The 21455-nt window shown below is 50.4% G+C and overlaps 1 protein-coding gene across 3 annotated transcripts in view; it reads right to left on the bottom strand.

Moving 5' to 3' along the window:
- The window catches only part of LOC149365417 (ephrin-B3-like), a 316084-nt gene that overhangs the window by 79565 nt on the left and 215064 nt on the right, over positions 1–21455 (bottom strand). Inside the window, exon 3 of one of the 3 annotated variants that reach the window (XM_089542477.1) lies at positions 3001–3061. The exons of 1 other annotated variant lie outside the window; for it this stretch is intronic. In XM_089542477.1, coding sequence (XP_089398603.1) covers positions 3001–3026 — 26 coding nt within the window. In that variant the 5' untranslated portion in view covers positions 3027–3061. Of the gene's footprint in view, positions 1–2992; positions 3062–21455 lie in introns of those variants that run through there. One more of the 3 variants, XM_089542483.1, reaches the window with a different exon arrangement.

Below are 21455 nucleotides of genomic sequence, written 5' to 3'. Positions count from 1 at the left end.
AACAACAGGTTCGGTAGTATCGACCGTTTCACTGTCTACAGATTGAATGAGCTCGCGTGCGAGTTGGACTGAGCTGCGCAGTAAATGCCTGCACGAAATCCGCCAATCCGAACGCTGCTGGCACAGCTCCGTGGAAATATGGCTGCGCCCGAAAGCACATGCGAAAAGGTTTATACACTGTGCGTATTCTCGTACTGGGCGTTCACAATAACGAAACAAAAATCAAAAAACCCGCTAAATACGGACCAATTCAAAATAAGAGCCGAGGCGAACGGCTCAGACTCGCACAACAACACGGATAAATCATTAGGCTCCGGCATAAAAGCCGAGGGCCGCCGACGGTATCAGCTTTTACAGAACACGCCCGCCCGCCGACATTTAGACCGCGAGCCGCTGAATTATGGATGGTTCGAGAATAAAAGACGGGAGAACTTTTAAGGCGGTCCAAGACGCACATCAAAGGGGCCTTTCTTCGCCACGCGGCTCCGGTGTCTTAAAACATTTTTCCTGAATACGCACACAAAGCAAAAAAAAAAAAGCGAAAAATTTGGTGAGAAAGGGAAATTCAAGTATCGCATTAGTTGAGAAACCAGCGTATGCGTGAGCTGATCCGCCTATGCACTCAAGGTGACTTCAATTCATTTCCTAGTCATTTCCGGCGTCAGGTACTGCGCCGGTAACACGCTCATCGCGAAAAAGAGAACGCGAGTACCCCTCCCAAAAAATAAAACAACAAATTTAAAAGCTTTAAGGTAGTAGATATCCATCTTCACTCCGGAAGAGCTCGCTTCTTGAGCTTTCTTTCTGGTCGGGCGGATTTTATTTATATTTCTTTTATCCACCGGTGAACTCAACTCTGAGCCAGATTTTAGCGATGGCTGCCGCTGCTATGGCAGCAAGCTGACACGATCCAAGACAAGACGGGACGCGAACATAAGCGCAGCTATCCAGCCGCCCGTGTATATGAAAGCCCCGAGTAATCCCAACTAAGACGCGAATTACGATCAATACGTTATGCTTAAATTAATTGAGACGCGGGACAGGAAGAAGCAGGCTTATCCGATTTCAAAGCGAGCACGGCGAAAGAAGCAAGGAAAAAAAGATTTTCCGACAGGATTTTGAGCGAATGGGTATTTTTTTTTCGTCTTCTTTTCACTACGACCCAGCATGTAAGTAGAGAGCGCCTATACATATGCCGTCATTACGACGGTGCCTAGGAAACTCCGGCGAGGTCTTAAACGCCTATTGAAAGCAAACTTCGCATTTCGCTGGACTTTTCTTTTTTTTTTTTTCAGGTGTGCCTTCTCCTTTTCTTACCGTTCAGGCTTAAACAAAAAGCCGCGTTATAAGGAGTCCTGCTCAAGGAACGGCCATTAGGGCCCTCGACCCGAGCGCTGAAAGTGAAGAATAGGACGGGCAGTTCTTATGAGAAGATGAGCGAGTATTGAGTTATGGTCATCATATCAAAGAGCACGCTACTAGAGGCGCTGCGCGAATTAAAAGAACCTTTCTGAGCCTGGAAGACGGAGAAGCGCGGGCCAGGTTAATGAACACTGGAAAGCTTGAATACACCCAGCGGTTTAATGGTATAAATTTCTTCTTCGCAAACTCCACGCAATTTGTGGTAGCGAAGCTCGCAAATCGAGCACATGGTAGTTTCTAGCTGAAAGCATAGAAAGCAGCAAGAGTAAATGAATGTGGTCCAGCTTGCTGACTTCACAGCATCTATGGCACTTCTTTCATTCGTTTCAAATTTAGAAGCCAGCCAGAATTAGTTGTTATGTAGAAAGTTGCGTGCAGGCTCGTTGTAACGAGCACGTTACGTAAAAGGCATAGAGTACCTGCTAAGGGCGATCTATGTGTCTGAGTAAGAAGGCAATCGCTCAAGATGAAATCCCGGGACCACCACCAACTCCTATGGCGGTATAAAGCCAGTGTTAATACAAACAACTGCCCTGTGGTAAAGCTGTCAGGACTGCAATGCAAACAGCAAAGTACTCTACACGAATGACATTCAAATGGTTTGTACCTAGGACCCGAACCAATTATGGTTATCAAATGTAGAGCTACACTCTCCCGCATCAATTAGATAAGGAGTCCGCATTGATGTATAGCCGATGCCAAATCTGTTATGTTTGTTAGTTTCTTTCTGAATGAGCTATCATGTTGGGTACCACCGTCATGCCTCTGGGGGGTGCGTCGGCCGCGTCAGGCATCGCTCGCTTTTTGTCGGCGCACCCAACATCGTCATGATGCTAAATAAACATGATTCTGTTTCTGGACTAATGCATCCCAGCGTGAACTCAATGCAAGAATCAACCGATCTTAAAACAGCCTAAAAACTTTAAGCCCATAATGCACTTCGCCAGGCCCCACAAGTCTTTCGCAAGGCAACTGCATTGCGTTACAGCGATAGCGTTGACCGTTCAACAACGCCCAAGTCTTCAATACTGCATCCCACACGTTATTTGTAGCAGTTAAACGCTCACAGACTGCGGCTGGACTAGCAGAAAAACATTACCTTTATGTTTTATTTTAAGAAGCTGTGAGCATTTTAGCAGGTAGGCAGCAGGGTGTTCAGATACAGTGTGCGAACCTAAGGAGTCAAATCTTGTTGCGCAATTTCCTCTTCCGAGGTGCGGTTTACTTCTTACTCAGTAATATGTTAGACATTTCGTCAAGACGCAATTAAACGGCAAAAGAAAGAGCCGGTACACAGGTAGAACTGCATATTTGCGTCTTTTTCTATTCGTCAGTCAAAAACTGTTCTCTCCGTTACGTCAACTGCGTGGGAGTGTTTTCTGGCCATGGCATTATCCTCACTGCGTGATGCTCTACAGGACCGCCCACTAGACACCTGCCCACATGAGTTGTAATGTGCCTCTCAGCGCTTGCACCCAGGAGGACTGTTTTCTACTCGGTCTGATTTGATGCGATTTCAACTGAAGTGTGAACGAGGCCCAAAAGGATGCGCGACGCCCATTCGACTCACGTCATCACCTCCGACTCCACACGAGCACACTCATCCGGAGACGAGCAGATAAATCCAGGAGGGACTTACCTATAAGAGAGGAAGAAAAAAAGATAAAAACAGAACTCGTTAGTAGCGAGAAAAACATACGCACATCGCACGCTATCAGCCACTCAGAATTCAGTTTAATATACACTACTTAGCGTATACATCGTGCTACGCGCTTCCTATAGAGCTACCAGCACCTCATCCCCGACCAAAGTTCGCTTTTTGTGAATGCCACAAGAAATCTTCTGAATCAAACCGTACAACATCATTTTATTTTCACTTAAAGTGACACAGAGATGTTGGCTAAGGAAGAACAGCAATCATGCAGCCTGCCTGACTACTCCGAACAGCATTTTAAGGTAGCCGAGTGATCGCAGTAGGCATCCCATAACAGCACGCAGCACTAGATGTCGCAGGCAGCATTCGGTAAGAAAATACATTTGCCTAAAATGCGTCCCCATACATGCGCTTAAAGACGGCCGTCTATAACAACAAAATGCTCACACGACGCTCTGTTCCATGATGTCCAGAGTAAACGCCACGCGTCGTCTTCTAACGCAAAAAAAAAAAAGAAAAGAAACGATACACGCACCTATCTAAAGCGTTATGAAAGTTCGCAGCGAACGCAAATGGCCTTCGAACGCATATAGGGCAGCGTCGTGACTTTAAAGCTGGCGTTCTTCTATATAACTCCGACCTCTATATCGAATCCCTCCAAGCACCTACACCACGTCCGCAATATCGGCGTTTCAACATCACGGCCTGGCAGGGAAGCAGCGTGTTGCGGCTACGGCTGGCCCAATATACTAGATGCCCGGCAAGCTCCAACCACGCCACACAACGGCGAAGCCTTCTTACGCCGCACGACGACGACGCGTTGCAATCTCGAGAGAACAGGGAAGACCTAGGCGTTCGCCGAACACAAAAGGACGAGATGGTGGTGTGAAAAGCGAGGGGGGGAGGCGGTCCTCAAATGATCTCGAGAAGGCCAGCCATTGTGCAGGCAGGCAAGGCTTCGTGACTGCAATTAATAAGAGCTGCTGCCTCGTGCCGAACAAGACGGAAGAAAAGAAGACAAGAAAAAAAAAGCAGGGAAAAAGAAAGGCGACGCTAACAACACTGACCCAGCAGCGCAAGCTGCCTGCTTCAATATTACACTCGCACCTCGCAGGAAAAGGACCGAGCGGTCCGCAGAGCCGCCCCAAAAGAGCGACGCCGCTGCTCCATGGGAAATCATTAGGGCGCCATTAGTCATTAGGGCTGCGCGCAACGTCAGGGTGCGAAAAAGAGAAAGGAGGGTGAGTGGCGAGGACGAAGGGAGAGGGTAGGGACGGGTGAGCGGTTTAAAGAGGCCACACCGGAACAAGCGGTGTCACGTCGTCCGTCTTTTGTGACCCGTTTTACACACGCACGCACGCGCGCGAGCAGCTCGCCCTGCATAGAAGAGCACGAGGGCAGCCGTCAACGCCCGTGACTTAACTCAATAACGCCGCGGTTCAAGGTCGAGTACGCGCGAGCTGTCGTCGCGTGGAGCGCACCCACGCGGCGTGTGTTGGAATCGAACCGCGAGCTCTGTCACGAAGGGCCAAGCAGAACGATGAAGATGAAAAACGTGTTTTCAGAACTCGAGGAACTGTAATACAACGTGTTGAAGCGTAATCCATGAAGTTGAATAGCTTTGAAACCAAGGTGATATCGCGGTCAAATGCAATGCGAACAGCGGAGCGCGTGGCCAAAGGTCTATTTTACGGTATTTAAGGCTTAGTACGCCGCGAATCATCCAGTGTCGCAAGTCAATTTTTAACATGCTCTTACCCAGGTCTGAAACACAAGAGAATTCCAACGAGCTTTTAGCACCACAGCGTCTAGCGTTTTGGCGACCAAAGGGAAGACATGACTTCACTCTTTTCTGTCTAAACAGCATCACTTGAGAATTTTTTGAACTGTGACACACTGATGCCAACCGATGCAGTAATCCTAGAAGGCCGAAATGAAACCGGGTTCCTCCCCTACTTCATGCCTCACTGAAACACTGTCTCTATGACGCGTAAAAATCAAAATACCAAAAGTACTGGAAAGAAAAAATCTTGACTAACTACGCCGACGTCTCTGACGTAGTACAGTCACTAGTAAGGGACTCCTTCTTCAGGCGCCTGCGCTCAGTACAGCGAGGTAATCTAATTAGCGGGGATTCTCGAGCTGTACGCAGTTAATCAGGCGGAGGACAGTGCAAGATTTACGTACGGCAAGCTTAGCGCAGACAACAGAATGGTACAGACAAGCAAAACAATGAACGAAGGGAAGAACAGTTCAGAGAGGACGTTATATACGGTCAGTCGCCTCTGTGGGCACACTGCTCGTTAGCTTAATTACGTGACACCAACCGACAGTAACTAAACAGTAACCAAAGGACGCACATACACGCACGGTTGCATAGTGAACAGAAGCTAGCAGCTGATGCCAGAATAAATAAAAGGGACAAATGCCACGAACGCCTCACAAACAAAGCGAAGCGGCAGCAGTAAGTGAATACGGAAAGAATACGAAAAAAGGATGTGCAAAAGACAAAAAAAAAAAAAAGAAAATCGATAAGAGCCTAATCGGGCAGCTGTCTGTCTGCAGCCTTCACGACACCGACAGGGAACAGAGACATGAGCCGATGCCGCTGGACTGTTTACGTCATGCTGCTTGGCTTATCACACGAATGAAAGAAGTAGGGAGCGGGGGGGACTAAAACAAATAAGAAACGACACTATAAAACTGAAAAGACAAGAGCGTGTGAGAAATGTAGCCCGATAAGCGAGCAGGACAGGATAGGACACCAAACAAGGCTAACGGAGGTGAACAGATATATCTCTTGGCGACGACGACGAACAGCGGGCGGGCGCTTCCGATTATAAAATAAAAAAAGCAAGCAAACAGAAACAAGTGAAGGTGAACTTATAGGAGATAGCTGACAAACAAATAAAGAGCAACGAAATATAATCAACAAGGGCAAGCAGCGCAGGGCGCGGAATCCCAGGAAACGCCGAACTACCGGGGACGGAGGCGAATCGGGAGCAACAAAAACAGCGCGGATCTCGCCGAAGCGAAACGGACAACTCTATGAGAGAGCGAACACGGCAGCTGCGGAGAGCGCTGGCGGTAAATGCAACTGGCGAGGGAGATGGACGAAGGGAGGTTGCGGGTAAAAAAAGAAAATACGCGAACAAACTAACTGCCTCCAGAAGTAACGCAACAAAAAACATCGCTCTGTATGACGACGTAATCAGAACGGTGCTTTGGGGCCGAGTGATGAACGAGGAAGCCACGGAAAGCGGACGTCTTCGGGTAACTTCCAAACAGACCGGCTGCGTCTCCTTTTGCTCGCTTTTCTTTTTTGCAATGCCCTTTTTTTCGTTTCGTTATCTTGGTACATCGTTTCCGAGCCAGATTTAGAAGACCACTGACCACGGACAGACGCGGGCTCAATTAAAAAACAAACAAACAAAGAAGAAAACAGCCCGAAGAGGGAAACCCGAGAACGAAGGCAAGGAAGGAGCCAGCCCACAGCCCGGTCTCAAAAATGTGGCAAACCGTCGCCGGCCAGCGGAGCGCGGCTATCAGCGACGGACTCGCCGGAACAAGTCAATTGGAATAATCATTCCGTTAACTCATGCGCTACGCGGTTCGATCGGCTCGGCGAAGTACAGGGCATCGCCGCCGCCCGCTATGAATATGATAGATACATGCGCGCCTAACAAGAGGAGCGCCGAGATACAGGCGGAAACAAGCTCCTCGTCCGCGTGGTATAATCAGGTCCTTGTTCATGCAGGAAGAAGGGGCCCTCAGGAATTTGCATGCATAACATGGCGGCGCTGCTATCAGCTAGCGAGTGACCACGAAGCAAGAAATGGCTGCGAATATAATTTCAAACTACTCTCTGCTTGTTTGTTTACTTCCCCGCAAGCTCTCTGAAATGTGCACCCGTATCTCTAAGCAGGAACAAGTCCAAAGCAGCTGCTGCCGGCAGCCTGAAATGGCCCGCGCCGCACAAGGCGGGCGTGGTTGTCTATTTAGCGAGATAACTTGGGTCCTTTATCTGCAACAACCAGAAGTGTATTTCTTTTATCACTAACAGCGGCGTGCCCGCAGGCAAGCTCTTCTGGGCACTCCACCCGAGCCGAAACCGAACAGTTTATATGCTGAAGCAAAACATATCCTTGCTTATTCACGTTTCCGTATAAATTCAGGCTATTCAGCGATTGAAGGCGCTCATGTGTTTGGACGTCGCGTGCTATGAGCATAATTAAGGATTTGTGACGCAACTGCGGGCCGACATTTCCGGGATTTTCCGGGAAAGGGAATCTGCGGTTGTTTGATACGTCAGCGCCTCCCGCGTCGGATATACTGATTAGCCGATGCTGGCGTGCCGGCCAATGCCGTAGCATGCCACGCCAGAAGTTTTATGGGGACAAACCCTTATGACGCGTTGGCATTGCATCGAGAACAGATTTAACAGGTACATTAATTTTTGGTTTGGTTGGTTATTGGGGTTTAACGTCCCAAAGCAACTGAGGATATAGGAGGGACGCCGTAGTGAAAGGATCCGCAAATTTCGACCACCTGGGGTTCTTTAACGTGCACTGACATCGCACAGTACACGGGCCTCTAGAATTTCGCCTCCATCGAAATTCGGGCTCTGCGGCCGGGATCGCACCCGCGTCTTTCGGGTCAGCAGCGGAGCGCCATAACCACTGAGCCACCGCGGCGGGGCCCATTAATTTTTGGTTTTCTATCTGCAGATATACGGGGTAAATTGTATGCCTCCTATATATATTCTCTTCAAGCAGAAAAGTAGAGCACACCACTAGAAGATGGTCATTAAATAAGGGAGCTCCGTAAAGTGACTCTACGACCTATAAAGCCGGCTCAGCGGCAGCGCGTTTTACTACTACCCTGTATCTTTCTTTCTTTTCCACGTTTATACAGGCTGTATCATGCCCCGGATACCGCAGCCCGAACGGGTGCGTGATCAAACAAGGTGAGCCGAATGAATGAGCTCAAGCTAAGAATCGCAGTGATCGCAATCAATCAATCTCTTATATCTGAGCGCTTGCTTCTCTTGAGCCGACGGCTCGGCTCGATAGCTGGCAAAGGAAATTGCCCGTTTCACGAGACTCAATCAAGCTGTCAGCGAAAGAGAGAGGAATTGCGAAAATAGAGGGAGAGGGGGTCGATCGCGCCCGTGAACTGTGCGATACGTACCCGCCCGATCGGCGTTAATAATTAAACGTGTGCCGCTCAATCAAATTGCGCCGGAAGATGTGTACGTATATATATATAGAGAGAGAGCCAGGCGGCAAACCTTTGAATCGCCTTCGAAGTGAACAAGAAAATGCGTGAAGACTGGCAAAACGCGGCCGAGATTTTGAGACAATTAAATGGCCTTCCCTCCTTTTTGCATAAGAAACAAAGTTTCGACTGCACTTCCGCTGCGTCGTTTTAAAGATGCACGTGTGCGCTCGTAGCAAGTGAAAAGGCAAGAAACAAAGCGAAAAGTGAAAGGAAGAAAGAATGAAAGAAAGAAAGAAAGCAAAACAAATAAAGAACGAAGGAAAGTAAGAGAGAGAGAGAAAGAAGGAAAGAAGGAAGGAAGGAATGAAAAGAAAGAAAGAAAGAAAAAGAAAGGAAGGAAGAAAGAAAGAAGGAAAGAAAGAAAGAAAGACAGAAAGAAATAAAGAAAGAAAGAAAAAGAAAGAAAGAAAGAAAGAAAGAAAGAAAGAAAGAAAGAAAGAAAGAAAGAAAGAAAGAAAGAAAGAAAGAAAGAAAGAAAGAAAGAAAGAAAGAAAGAAAGAAAGAAAGAAAGAAAGAAAGAAAGAAGAAAGAAAGAAAGAAAGAAAGAAAGAAAGAAAGAAAGAAAGAAAGAAAGAAAGAAAGAAAGAAAGAAAGAAAGAAAGAAAGAAAGAAAGAAAGAAAGAAAGAGGTCTGAGTGAGTTCGCGCTGCTGGTTTGAAGGGAAATGAGCAAGGAATATTCATCGTCATACGATCATCATCAGCCTGACTACGCTCACTGCAGGGAAAAAGCCTCTCCCATGTCTCTCCAATTAACCCTGTCCTTTGCCAACTGCGGCCGCCCCATCCCCGCAAACTTCTTAATCTCATGCGCCCACCTAACTTTCTGCCGCCCACCCTGCTACGCTTGCCTTCTCTTAGAATCCACTCCGTCACCTTTAAGGACCAGCGGTTATGTTGCCCTTCACATTACATGCCCTGTCGAGGCCCATTTCTTACTCTTGATTTCGACTAGGATGTCAGGAACCTGCGTTTGTTCCCTCACATACCAAACAAACCAATTAAGGAATACTGTTGGTACATATAAGAACAACAGAAAGTAACTGTAACGTGACGAAAATGTCCTTAAAATATAAAAAGAACAAACAATGTGTGAAAAAAAAGGCTGGGAATTTTTTTTTAGTCGAAACGTCAGAAGCGCAATCATGTTAGAAAAAAAAAAAGCGGTGGGGCAGGGGTCGCAAAAGACTTCTTCCTCCCTTTTTCAAGGACGCCAAATGGGATGTACCGTAAATAAGGAGTGCGTTCTGAAATATTGGAACAATTTCCTGGCATATTCACAACGCAAAATATATTATCCGCGAAATTCGATGGTCAAGCGACGGCGGCGATAAAGTAGAGCAGGTCGTTCTGAACAGCGAACGAATTAGACGGCAACAGCAGCAAGGAAAGGCAGTTTAAAGTGGGAAGAGAGATCCGTTAACGGAATGGAACCAAGCTCACAAATGAATGCAGATAGCTATAAAACCAGTCGGGCGGAGCATCAAGGTTCAAGAAGGCATTATTGGGAAGTGAGAAATGTGCCGATGAAAAGAGAAGAGGAAAATCCATCGGAAACAACGCCAACGAAGATGCTTGGACGGGTTCAAATGGTAACGAGAAGGCGCCGAGGGTGAGGAGGGGAACGGAAACAAAGGAGCGAATATACGTTCCGCACAGAAAGGCAAAAAGTGGAGACGGCAACAGAGGCGCCAATGGCGGAAGCTCACGCACGCGCGCACACACATGCGCAAACACGTATTACCATGCCGCTTGCGGACTTCCAAAAGAGCCTTTCGCGGGGCAAACACTGAACACGGTATATGGGCGGGGAGCATGCAAGGCGGATGGGAAGGAAGGGGAGGTCGGAAATTAAGGAAGAAAAGGGAGAGAGAGAAGGGGGAGAAAGAGACAGAGGAGGGGGCTTTGTGGCGTGCATCCGTACGCTAACGTATACGGTTTCCAAGGCAACGTCAATACGCCCTAGCCTGTGCGGGCCGTATATCTGAGCGATCCGCTCTTTTCTTTTTTCCCTTTCATTTCCCCCCCTCGTCGTCGATGTCTGCCTTGCATTGATGTCAAGTCTTCATTACGCTTAGGAACGGGCGGGCCTCTGTGTCTCTCCCGCTGTTTCGCGGTGGACAGGGGAGTTGAGAGGAAGAGGGGCGAGGCCGGTGACGACGTGGTCCTCTAGAAAGACTTTGTCACAAAACACGGCGGCTGAAATGAGCTCGCTCCTTGTTCCGGAAGGAGAGGGTCAGTCAGACTCTGTTGGAGGAATGTGAAGCCGGAACGCTATGTTACGCAGAAACTCAGAGCGCAGGTTCACGATTAATATACTTGTCATCAAACTGTGAACTGGTAACAAGAAAAAGAAAAGCTAAAATTTGGCGCGGGCTTGAAAGAAGAGAGTCCATATAAGGCAGCGTCGGTTAAAGTACAATGAACTCGCAATCCGGAGAAGGGGAAAAAATGGAGTCGTGATAAAGCGGGAAATGGGCATCACGTGCAAGCACATGGAAGTCGAAATTGTTCCAGTAAACAACGGCTTGAGCGAGATGATATAATTCGAAAACAAAACCTCTCTATATGTGGATGAATGGGACGAGCTAGACACTCCCACACAAAGACCGCAGGTACAACTGTCAGACGCATTCGAGATTTTTATACTTATGAAGCTTGAGCTCACAAAAAATCGGACAGCACGGAAAATAAAGCTTAACAAAATGGCGACTATTGTAAAAGCACTGCAATAAATATACCGACTGTAAGGCACTACATGTTCGCAGCCCAAGTGCTGCGGCACAGACTAGGGAAGAATCGAGTGGACAGGAACGGTAAAGTAAGATCGTTCGAGACGAAACCAGCGCCATCGCCACTGGGCCAAGCGGGACGGCACAGGGGTTGTCGAGCTGTCCTCGCCACCGGGGTTCGCAGCGAGCTGGCGCTCGTCACCTCATTACTGGCGCGACGAAATTACTTAAATGAGAGAGCTCTCTCTCTCTCCTCGCGGAGAGGACGCCTGACTGCCTGCCTGCTAGAGGGCATTTGACAACGGCTTGCTTGCAGGAGTGCACTACGAGACCCCGACCCTCGTGGTGAAAACGGGAGGGGGGGGGGGGGGGGGGGGGGGGGCGCCGGCGGCGAGTGGGACGAAATCGGGGGGAAAGGGAGAAAAACGACCGTACCATGAACGCTTCCTCTCTCACCCCTAAGCAGAGCTCGAAACGGTGTTCATTAGAGCGGGGGCAGTTATGAGTTATACCGCACCTCATTTCGTCTAACCTCCCCGACATTCCCTGGTTCTTCCGAAACGAAAAAAAAAAATGATAATGCTACACCCTGTTCAGAGCGGTCGCTTTCTGTTCATCGGGTAGGCTGCAATGTTTCCATCCTATCTGCACTGTAACACGCGCCTTACCGGCGATGACCATTAAATCCAGAAGCTGGAGGGGAAACAATCTAGTTTGGAGAGCGACGTCTCATATGCATGCAGGGACGGCTTCCAACGAGCCGCTGCGCGGATGCAGGGACGGTGTACACTTGAGCACCGTGTGGAGGTGTGTGCCGAAAGCTGTTCTTTTGCGCTATTTACCGCGACAATCAAGAGGTAATTATGCGTTAAAATGGCAGGAGGAACATTAGGAGACAGGAAGAGTGCGGGATGGATTAAGGAAACAAGGACGAGTTAATGACATCCTAATCGACATCAAAAGAAGAAATTGGCATGGGAAGAGCAAGATAACCGCAATCTGAGGGAAAGATAACCGCTGGTCCCTTAAGAAAACCGAAGATGCTATCAATATTGCAAACGCACAAACAGGACACCCAGCTCGCGGACACGCCATTATTAATGACAGCGTTAAATAAACGTCGCGACGTCCCTGGTCTCGTGGCGGTTGATCCCACTAAATAACGCGACGACCTCGCGATACGATTTAAGAAACACAGGTTCGACGACAGTTGCGCTGAAACCTTATTTGAATATAGACACAAGAAAAGGGATTACGAAATAGAATGAGAGACAGGAAAAGACAACACAGGACGAAATGAAATGAGTTCAATAGTGTGTACAGACATGCGCAAAAAGCGACGCCCTCTCTCCCTCGTTCGGGAGAGGGCGCGACGCCGGCGGCGACCACAATCCCCGTGATGAATGCTCGCGCCGGCTGGGAGATATGGAGAGGAGGGCGCAAGAGGAGAGGCGAACACAAGAGCTGAGTCGCGCGCGCGGCCACCGAACGGCTCGATTGGTTCCGGCGCCGCGGCCACCGCTAACAATAATTAATAACTGGCGATAATGATAAATCAGACAGGACCACCACCCACCCCTCCTCCCCCTCCCTGGTCCCACTGCAGCCACCGGGAAGGCACAGTGCAGAATAACGGCAGTACTTGCAAGCCTCTCACTCATGGGCGGGCGGACGGGCGACCAGCTCTGTTCGTGGCAGCAGTGCGGATCGAACTTTTGTGAGTGTGTGCTGTGTGTTCGTATACGACTGCTGCCGCGACCCCTGAGTCCACTCCCCCCCCCCTCCTTCCAACTCCTTCATCCTCGGTGGGCGTTCATTTCCATGTGCCCCTTCACTTATTTTCCTGGTTCCCCGCTCGTTGTTCGGCGTGCGGCCGAAGCTTCCGCCACTGCATAGACGCAGCCGCGTCCCTGAAGAGTGCCTGCATAATTCAAGTGCGCGTCTGCTCTCCCTCTCCGCCGCTTCCCCCCTTTCCCCTTTCTACCTCATTCAGCCGCGTCAACCCTTCCCCACCCCTTTTTATTTTTTTCGTCGCTGCGCCAGACACGCAGTTCCGCCGAGGTTTCCACACGTTGGACCACCATACGCACGTATGCGCGTCTATGTCGGCCGTCTGACCATAGTGTCGCATTCCCTCTGTCCTGTTGACATGAAAGTGTACTCACTGACCTTGAATGGAGGACGGCACTTTGAGCAGACTTGAGCCTAACTTCTATGGAGTCTGCTGAATGGCAACGCAAAGCTAGACCCGAATGAAACGACGCTATGGAAGTCAAGGTTAGCGCTGTGAGCGTCTGTGCGTTCTGAGTTGTGCCTGAGCTGGAAAAAAAAAAAAAGTGACTCTCTACGTAACCAACTCCCTTAAACCGCGACGCTTCTCAACTATATTTTTATACACTTCGGGCTCCTTTAAACGCGGTCTCTTCCCGCTGCATTTCTCAAGTTTAGCTTTTGCGTGTATTTTCTCGTCGCATGTTTTGTCTGCACAGAACGAAGGTGTCACTGCACACTTCGCCGCAGAGAACACAGTTCGCTTTTGTTTGTTTTTTTTTTGTTTGTTTTTTTAGAAACATGCTCTGCCGGAACACAAGCATCAGCAGCAGCTCGTGTCTACAAACAGTAGACTTGGCAGGTCCAAGAGCACATTTTCTGGAGAGGACCGCTTAAAGTGCACGTGAACGTTCGATCTAACCTTTGCCACCTCTCTTTGCGAAGGGAACTATGTACAGGGTCTGTAGCGCAAGCGCTCATAGCGTGCGGGTGTCGTTTGAATCAGCGTAGTGCCGTTTATATCGACACTAGCGCTTCAGAGCTAACTACTGAGTAAAGTAATATGCCCGCAACAGGTACACCAAGATACTGCGTACAAACGATAATCATTTGTGTTTCTGCAACGGAAACAAGCGATGTCTGTTCTGTGTTGTAGATAGGCGACATCCTGAAATGCACATGCCCGCGCAACACGGGCAGCAAAAGCAAGAAATGACCGAGTTCAGTTCAACACCCCTTAGAGGGACTGAAATCAAGGATCGCGCAAACTCTGTCTGACGTCAGACACGAGGCCTATCTAGAACGGGTCACGCGAAGAGATCCCATGAAACGGATCTTCACGTCCCCAGCGCACGGCTTCTACGCGCAAGACGCGCCGTTCCCATAGTTTTCAGGGTCACCTCGTACAGAGTAATCGTCGGCTTCCCACTCGAACCAACGACACGACATCCATTCTGTGCGTTAGACTGAACAGGTATCATCAGTAAGGAGAGCAACCTATGAAGGGTCGACAGGAAGGACCACGAAAGGCCTGGCGACCGGAAAATAATGTCTCGAAAGACAGCAACAGCAAACAGGACAGATGCAGAAAAAAAAACTAGGCAGGATCACACAAGAGGAAGAGGGAAAGGGAAGCGGGGCACGTGTTGGAAATGGCATGCGCGTCCGTCAATACGCATGCACGTAGAGGGAAGGGGGGAGGGTCTGCCGGGTGAGGTCAGACGCAAAGCCGGCCCTCGCCCAAACCCGGACCAGGCTGACCCAATCGACATCGCAGCGGAGAGCGCGCGCAGTGCGGCAGCGGTGTGGTGCATATTTCATGAAGGGCGGTTGGTTTTACATTTCAGTTGTACAGGTCCCGGTTTGTGCCGGCGTCTGCCTGCCGGACGCTTCCGTTCGGTGGTTGGGGCACGCGAAACGACAGGTTCCGGGACGCGAACGAGACGAAGGCGGTCGTGGCGGAGAGGAGGCAGTCTTGAATGATGTACTACTGCCGAGGAGGATGAGTCACCGGAGGCAGCGACGTCTGAGCACTGAAGGAATCTTTGAATGCGCAGACTTCAAGAGCACGCTAAACTGCCCTTGAAGGAAGCAAAAAAAAGAACAGACGAAAAACCCCCCACGCCTTTCTTCTCAAGCTCCCCTTTTGAAAAAGAAAGCGATGATAACCACACACTTTCTTATTTCTATGTCACAACGACAACGTGGGCTATTTTGCAGCGTTGGCCACAGTGGTCGGCTCCGGATTTAAAGATTTTTTTTTCCTTCTAAGATATCTTTTAAATGACCTCAGTGCAGGCAGGTGAAATTCTCGCACGTGAGACCAGTTGACTGGCGGCAGCCTTGGCTACCATGTCGACAACGAATTTCGACTGCATGGAGCTTACAACGTGCCTTATTTCGTCCGCCTTAGTCGAAACTCGACTTTGATCGGCTGCCGGTAGCTGCGACTTCCCTGCAGTGCGAGCCTGCTCTGAGGCAGAGTATTCAGTGGAGCACCAGCCGTCGACAATAAACGCGTTGCCGAGAGCGGACGAGAACAACCGTGCTGCAGACGACGACAGAGGGGAAATTAGCCGACAACAACGGAAGTTGGGCCAGAACGCATGGCCCGGACGGCTTATCGATTCCTCTGCAAGCAGCACACGCGTACCAAAACAAGGAAACGCCATGAAATTGGAAAAAGCCCTCGCAACAATGTGCGAACGGCACGCTGCGCCCCTCCTCAAAGACAGTGGGTTTGAGACCCCACACTCTGTCTCCCCCCCCCCCCCCCCCCCCCACCTCATCCCGCACCTCTCTTCCCCTTCCCTTTTCCGGTTTCCGACTTTACGGTACGGAAGGCCACCGCCATGTTATATATCTTTCGACCCGGGGAGCCACTTGACCGGGCAGACAACGCCCCACAGCCCATGAAAGTTATATAACCGAAGCACAGCGTTTTCAACGTGTCCCTGCTTTTGGTTCCGCTTGGAAAGCGTGCTTACGCGGCTGTGAAAACATGTTCGCGCCGTTGTGTTCAGCCTTAGGATCAGCGATCCTGTCTCCTTTCTTGTTTTATCTCTCTCTCCCTTCTCACGCAATTTGAAAGGTATACGCGCTAACCTACGATGGCTATGCAAGCAAAACACAAAGAACACGTTGCTTCCTGCCAGGATTTGCAGCGCTGCGGGACCGGGGGGAGAAAGAGAATCCGCTAAGCGCATGCGCAATGCACGCGCAGATTCGCGTCGCTATCATAAAACCTGCGGCTGGGGCGGCGAGATGGGAAGTGTATTATGTATGGATGAGATTCGCATCCCCTGCTCCCGATGGGTGCACGATGACTATAGGTTCACACCGAGGGTACCACCGAGAGCTGCTGGCCGTACGGGTCAACTTTCCCCCTCGAAACCACCACGACCTGCACACGCGTCCATCGCTTGGTCCGCCTGCGCGTCGTTTCCGACGTAATCCGGCAGATGGCGGGAGGAGCTGGTCGAGCGCGCGACGCCGCAAAGCCGAAGCAGCGGCCGCCGTTTGGGGTGGGAGTGGAACGAGTTTTTGCTATCAAGGGAGGGGTGCATGTTTAGTAGCCTCTGAATATCGCAGAGATTCCGCGGGAAAAATGCCTGTTGGCGTTGCCAAATGCACCATGCTGGTTTGGTTTATGGGGTTTAACGTCCCAAAGCGACTAAGGCTATGAGAGACGCCGTAGTGGAGGGCTCCGGAAATTTCGACCACCTGGGGTTCTTTAACGTGCACTGACATCGCACAGTACACGGGCCTCGAATTTCTCCTCCAAAGAAATTCAGCCGCCACGGCCGGGATCGAACCCGCGTCTTTCGGGCCAGCAGCCGAGCACCATATCCACTGAGCCACCGCGGCGGCGTGCACCATGCTGCTTCGGCTGGGGCATATGTTAAGAGAGGTTGCAATATAGCGGAGACCTTTCACAGCCCAAGAACTGATATGCAAGCTGCAATGACTGCTTAGAGTGAATTAGGCCTTCAAAGTACCAGAGAATAACGAAGATGGTTACACAAGCTAGCAGCTCAAGCAGTACGTCCTAAGCAAACTAAGCTGTTCTTCACAGTAATCTGTTGCCACAGTACCTCTACGACCTTGTTATAAAAATTAATGATGATGACTGTTATCACGCAAGCGCATCTTTGATGAAAGAGCGCCGTGTCACCAGGTTGTTTCTTTTACTCAAGGTGGAGTCAAAGACTCATTTCCCAAGCATTTCACCCTACAGAAGCCGAGCACCAAGCAAGGGAAAGCTAGTACCCATTGTATCACCGTTGGGTACCCGGCGGCACTGGGGATCGAACCTGGCACCTCCTGCATGCGAGGCGGATGTGTTATAAAAATTAACCACGTGGAGTTGACCCGCAGAAAGGCAAGCTGGACAACAGCTCCCGCAAGCAAAAAATGTATTTCCCAGACTGAGTACACACGCAATGATCAATGCCTAGTTTCGACAGGCTCTGATATGAAACCGCCAGAGTTTCTGAGTTGTCCAACGCGACTGCAGAAAGGAAAAAAATCGCCACCGCATCAGATCAGGCGTGCCCTCGCTGCTTAGGGAAGTGGTCGGCGCAGACCGCCCCCACTGCTAGGCCAGCATCACGCGTCGCGCTTCAATTACACGACGCGGCTGCGCAAGAAACTCGGCCGAACACGCACCGGCTCACCAGAACTCGAGCAAGCGCGCCCAGGCGTCACGCCACAAGTCCATTTGCGTGGCAACATACCTCATTTGCAAAAACGCGCACGAGTACCCCTGCACGTCGCGCACAAGCAAGAAGTAAAGGCAGGGTGAAAACACTGCCACGGAGGACTCGCCCGTAACAGCTCGTCGTCACCGCGGACGCACACGCACACCTCCCTCTTTTGACGCACGTCGCGAGCGGAACGGGGTGGTAAGACGAGAAGGAAAGGGGTTCAGTGATTTAACGCGCAGCCCCCATGCCGGGCGAGATCCGCGGTGCTAGCTAGGCCCGGGAACTACCAGGAACGCCGAATACTACACACACACACATCGCCGAGCGCTCCGAGAGCGTGCGCGGGTTCAGAGCGGAGCCGCGGGCGGCTCGACGACGACGTGGACGCTTCGTTAGGCTTAACGCCCGGCCTGCTAGGCCTAACGGAGCGTGCATACGCGCAGCGTCTTTCGTTCGCTCGCTAGCTCCGGGCCTGGCCGCATTAAAAACCTCTTTCCCGGCGGAAAATCGCGGAGCGGTGAGAATAAATGCGAGCGCGCTGCCAACGGCACCTGTGCCGACGAGGTGGAGCGGCGCGATGCACGGGGTAAGGTGTACAGCGAGCGAAGGAGAGGGGGAACGCCGAGGAAAAGGTGTGCGTGTGCCCGGGGTCTCGGGTATGAACGGGGACTTGTTTGAACTCCTAGGCTAGAGTCTCCCGGGCTGCGAGCTGAGTTTGAGCAAAGGCGTTACAGCGAGTGGCTGCCGTCAGCGTGTGTGCCTTCAAGCGGCCGAATTCGGTTTTTCTGTTCCCGAAATCCGAAGCGAAAGGAGAAAAATTGCTTCCCCCTTTGCGGAAAGAGCGATGAGTCACGCGGAATAAATGCAGAATGTGAGAGTGGAGCGGAGCGGAGGAAACAAAAACAGTAAATGCAAAAAGGAGAAGTTACCAAAATTTTCTTCGGGAGAGACTATCAAAAGGTTTCATAGCGGGGCAGCAGAGGCAAGTAAAAACAGCTGCTGGTTTTGAACTTCAGAACTTTCACCAAATAGAACGCGCCTCCATACGCGTTCGAGAACTGAACACAGTTGGTGGTCTACGCGTGCTGTCCAATTATGAATCTGCGTGCGCTTACAAGTTATCTGCTGGAAAGCATTTCACGTCCTATTCTTACTTTCAGCAACACGAATTCATTCAACTTCGAGATAAATTTTTTCGTCTGAACAGTTCTGGAACCAAGCAGTAAGAAATTAACACACTCGTAAGGCTAAATATGGTTGTTTTTCGGTTATTAAAATCGAATTTCAATATCTCTCTTCCGACACCTCAAAGTGGTCAGCCAAAATTCGCCAGACAGCTGCATCCTGTCACACACAGCACTCGTCGTATACAAACCATGGTTCATTTCCCGTTTCATCAAAGCTTTGACTGCCTTTCACGCTTTGTAGAACTGTGCTAAACGCTTCTGCCGCTATGGCGCTAAAACACGATCAAACTGCGTGTTAAAGGAACACGAGACGAGACGCTGGAAGAAAGTGCACAGGGCTATGGTATCGCTCTTTCGAGTAGACCTCTTGCGGCTGTTTGTTTTAGGTCCATCAAGAACACACAAATGACAGTGCGTGTGTGCAAGTCGAAACCGGGAGACCACAGCAGAAAACATAAAATAAAAACCTTTTAAAAATTTTGCGGACACTGCTTGACAGGTGGAGGACTGAGCGCACCATCTCACGCACCACTTTCTCGCAGACTGACGCCACGCTCGTCCCGTATATACAGCCCAACGATTGCAGCCAGGTTCTGGAGTCCACATCGTCACGCAGGTTAGCACACAGAGTTTCCATGGATTTACCTTAGTCCCCGTCCAGTCCATGAATCACTGAAGGCCGCTGTGCGGTGCTTCATGTGGTTTCAGAATGACGTCCATGACTGATGACCAGACGACGCAGCAACGCATTGGCTCATAGCGCGAAGGCGCTGTGCATCGATTGGTGACATATCGGCCGCTTCCGACACACGCTGCACGCATCGACGATGGACACTCGGAATACATAAACACGAAGAAGCGTGGAAAGAAAGAGCGACGGTGTGCACGGTTCGAGATAGATAGTGTAGCGAGACGATTTGCTAGCGCCGCGTTTTCAACGCACGTATAAATAAGCATTGACCGCATTGCGCGAACTCGTTCCGTTGTTTCTTTGCCTCTGTTGTATTTCTGTCTCACCACGGTCGATACAACAAAGCTCGATACTACATCGAGCGCTTCGGCTTCTCGTGCAAAGACGTGATATATATAAGCACACGGTACAACAACGATGCCGACACAGAAATGGCAACTGTTTCGATCTCTAAGCCTGTACTCTACTACGTGGTGTGAAGTTAAATTAAGAGTGAAAATAGTACAACTGATCGCACTCCCCGCTTCTGGCGCCGTTTTCTTTCAGTAGAGGGCGCTTTCAGTCAGCGCTGTGGCAACGTGTTCATATCGGAGAGACTTTGTGCGCGGCGCAGGTTCATTTCGGAGATTCACAGTAGAGCGGCAGTGTTCCCAAATGGCGTTTCGAATTCAACGCACATTTTGTTCTAGTTCGAAGCTGCGTGCAGCGTTGAAGACGGCCACTCAAGAAGTCCGAAAGCTGCACAAATATTCAACGCGCCTTCAAACCAACCAGACTAACTGTTCATCGTGGCTTAAAACACGAACAGCATAGCGAAGTAAAAGTTCAAGGATGTCATCGATGGCTGACAGCTCATCTCATAGGAGGCGCCACTATCTGTAAACCTCCGCAAAGTGGCCACGACGAATCACCATGCTTCGAAGCGGAGTTAGCAACTGGTATAATCAAATAGTTCGAAATTCAGCTACACCAACAAGCAGGGTTAGAGCTCTACCACGAAGTACGTGTTCTAGCGAGAACATCACTTTTTAACACTGCCACTACAGCTGAGGCACCAATACGGGAACCACAGGTTGGATGGTTCCTGCCGCTCGACGTACTTGAAGACGCGACAGGAAAGCCGGCCACCGAAACGTGGCAAGCTCGCTTTCACAGCAAAATAAAACAAAGAGAGAAAGAGGGAAAAACGGCCAGATAAGACGTTAGTCGCCGACGAAGCGTGCCGCAGCGCACAGCCCTCAGCAGCAGAAGTCTCGGCGGTGAAGAAGAGAGACCCGGCCAAAGAACTCGCGCGCCCAGGCAAGGCAAGGCGAGCGGGCGAACAGGCCCGAGCGCACATAAAAACCCACGGCGAACACGAAAAGGGGGGAGGGGGGGGGGGGGGGGGGGGGGAAGCGAAGGACAAGACGTATGAACGCCATGCGGCGGGCCGACAAGCCAACTTGCCAGATGGGCACATTGGCCGACGCCTCCGTTCGGCCCGGCCCTCGCTCCTTCTTCTTCTTCTTCTGTTCTCGCGAAGTCTCGCACGCTCACGAAACGAGGAGCGGGAGGAAGTAAAGAAAGAGCAGACGAACAAGAAAAGCAGGAAAGGAGAAGGCGACGCGGGACGAACCGAGCAAGCGACCCAGGAGTGTGCGGCTAGGCATGATAAAATACAGAAGACGGGATTGTTGGACCGACCAGAAAATAAAGTAATAACAGAGCTCAACCGAAGGCTAGGAGAAGAGCGAGAGAGGAGGTCTTCAAAGAGAAGCACGAAGAAGTGAAGAAGGCGCGGTTAAAAATAAAGGAAACGATGAAGGAGGAGGCGCATGAAGAGAGGCGAATTAAATGCGAGATGCCACGGAACCGGTTCGGCGGCGGCGTCGGCGGCGACTCCGGCGGTGGAGAGAGAGGCAGAGCGAGTAAGAGAGAGAGAGAGAGAGCCACATTGCGCGGATAATTTGTGCTCTTCCTTCGGGAAGCCTTCGCGTCGCGGGGTTGTTCACGAGAGAGGAGTTCACGACCCTTTT

This window comes from Amblyomma mixtum, chromosome 1 (assembly GCF_055824585.1).
Source record: "Amblyomma mixtum isolate Tamu chromosome 1, ASM5582458v1, whole genome shotgun sequence".
Lineage (NCBI taxonomy): Eukaryota > Metazoa > Arthropoda > Arachnida > Ixodida > Ixodidae > Amblyomma > Amblyomma mixtum.
This window is presented reverse-complemented; position numbering and strand designations above follow the sequence as displayed.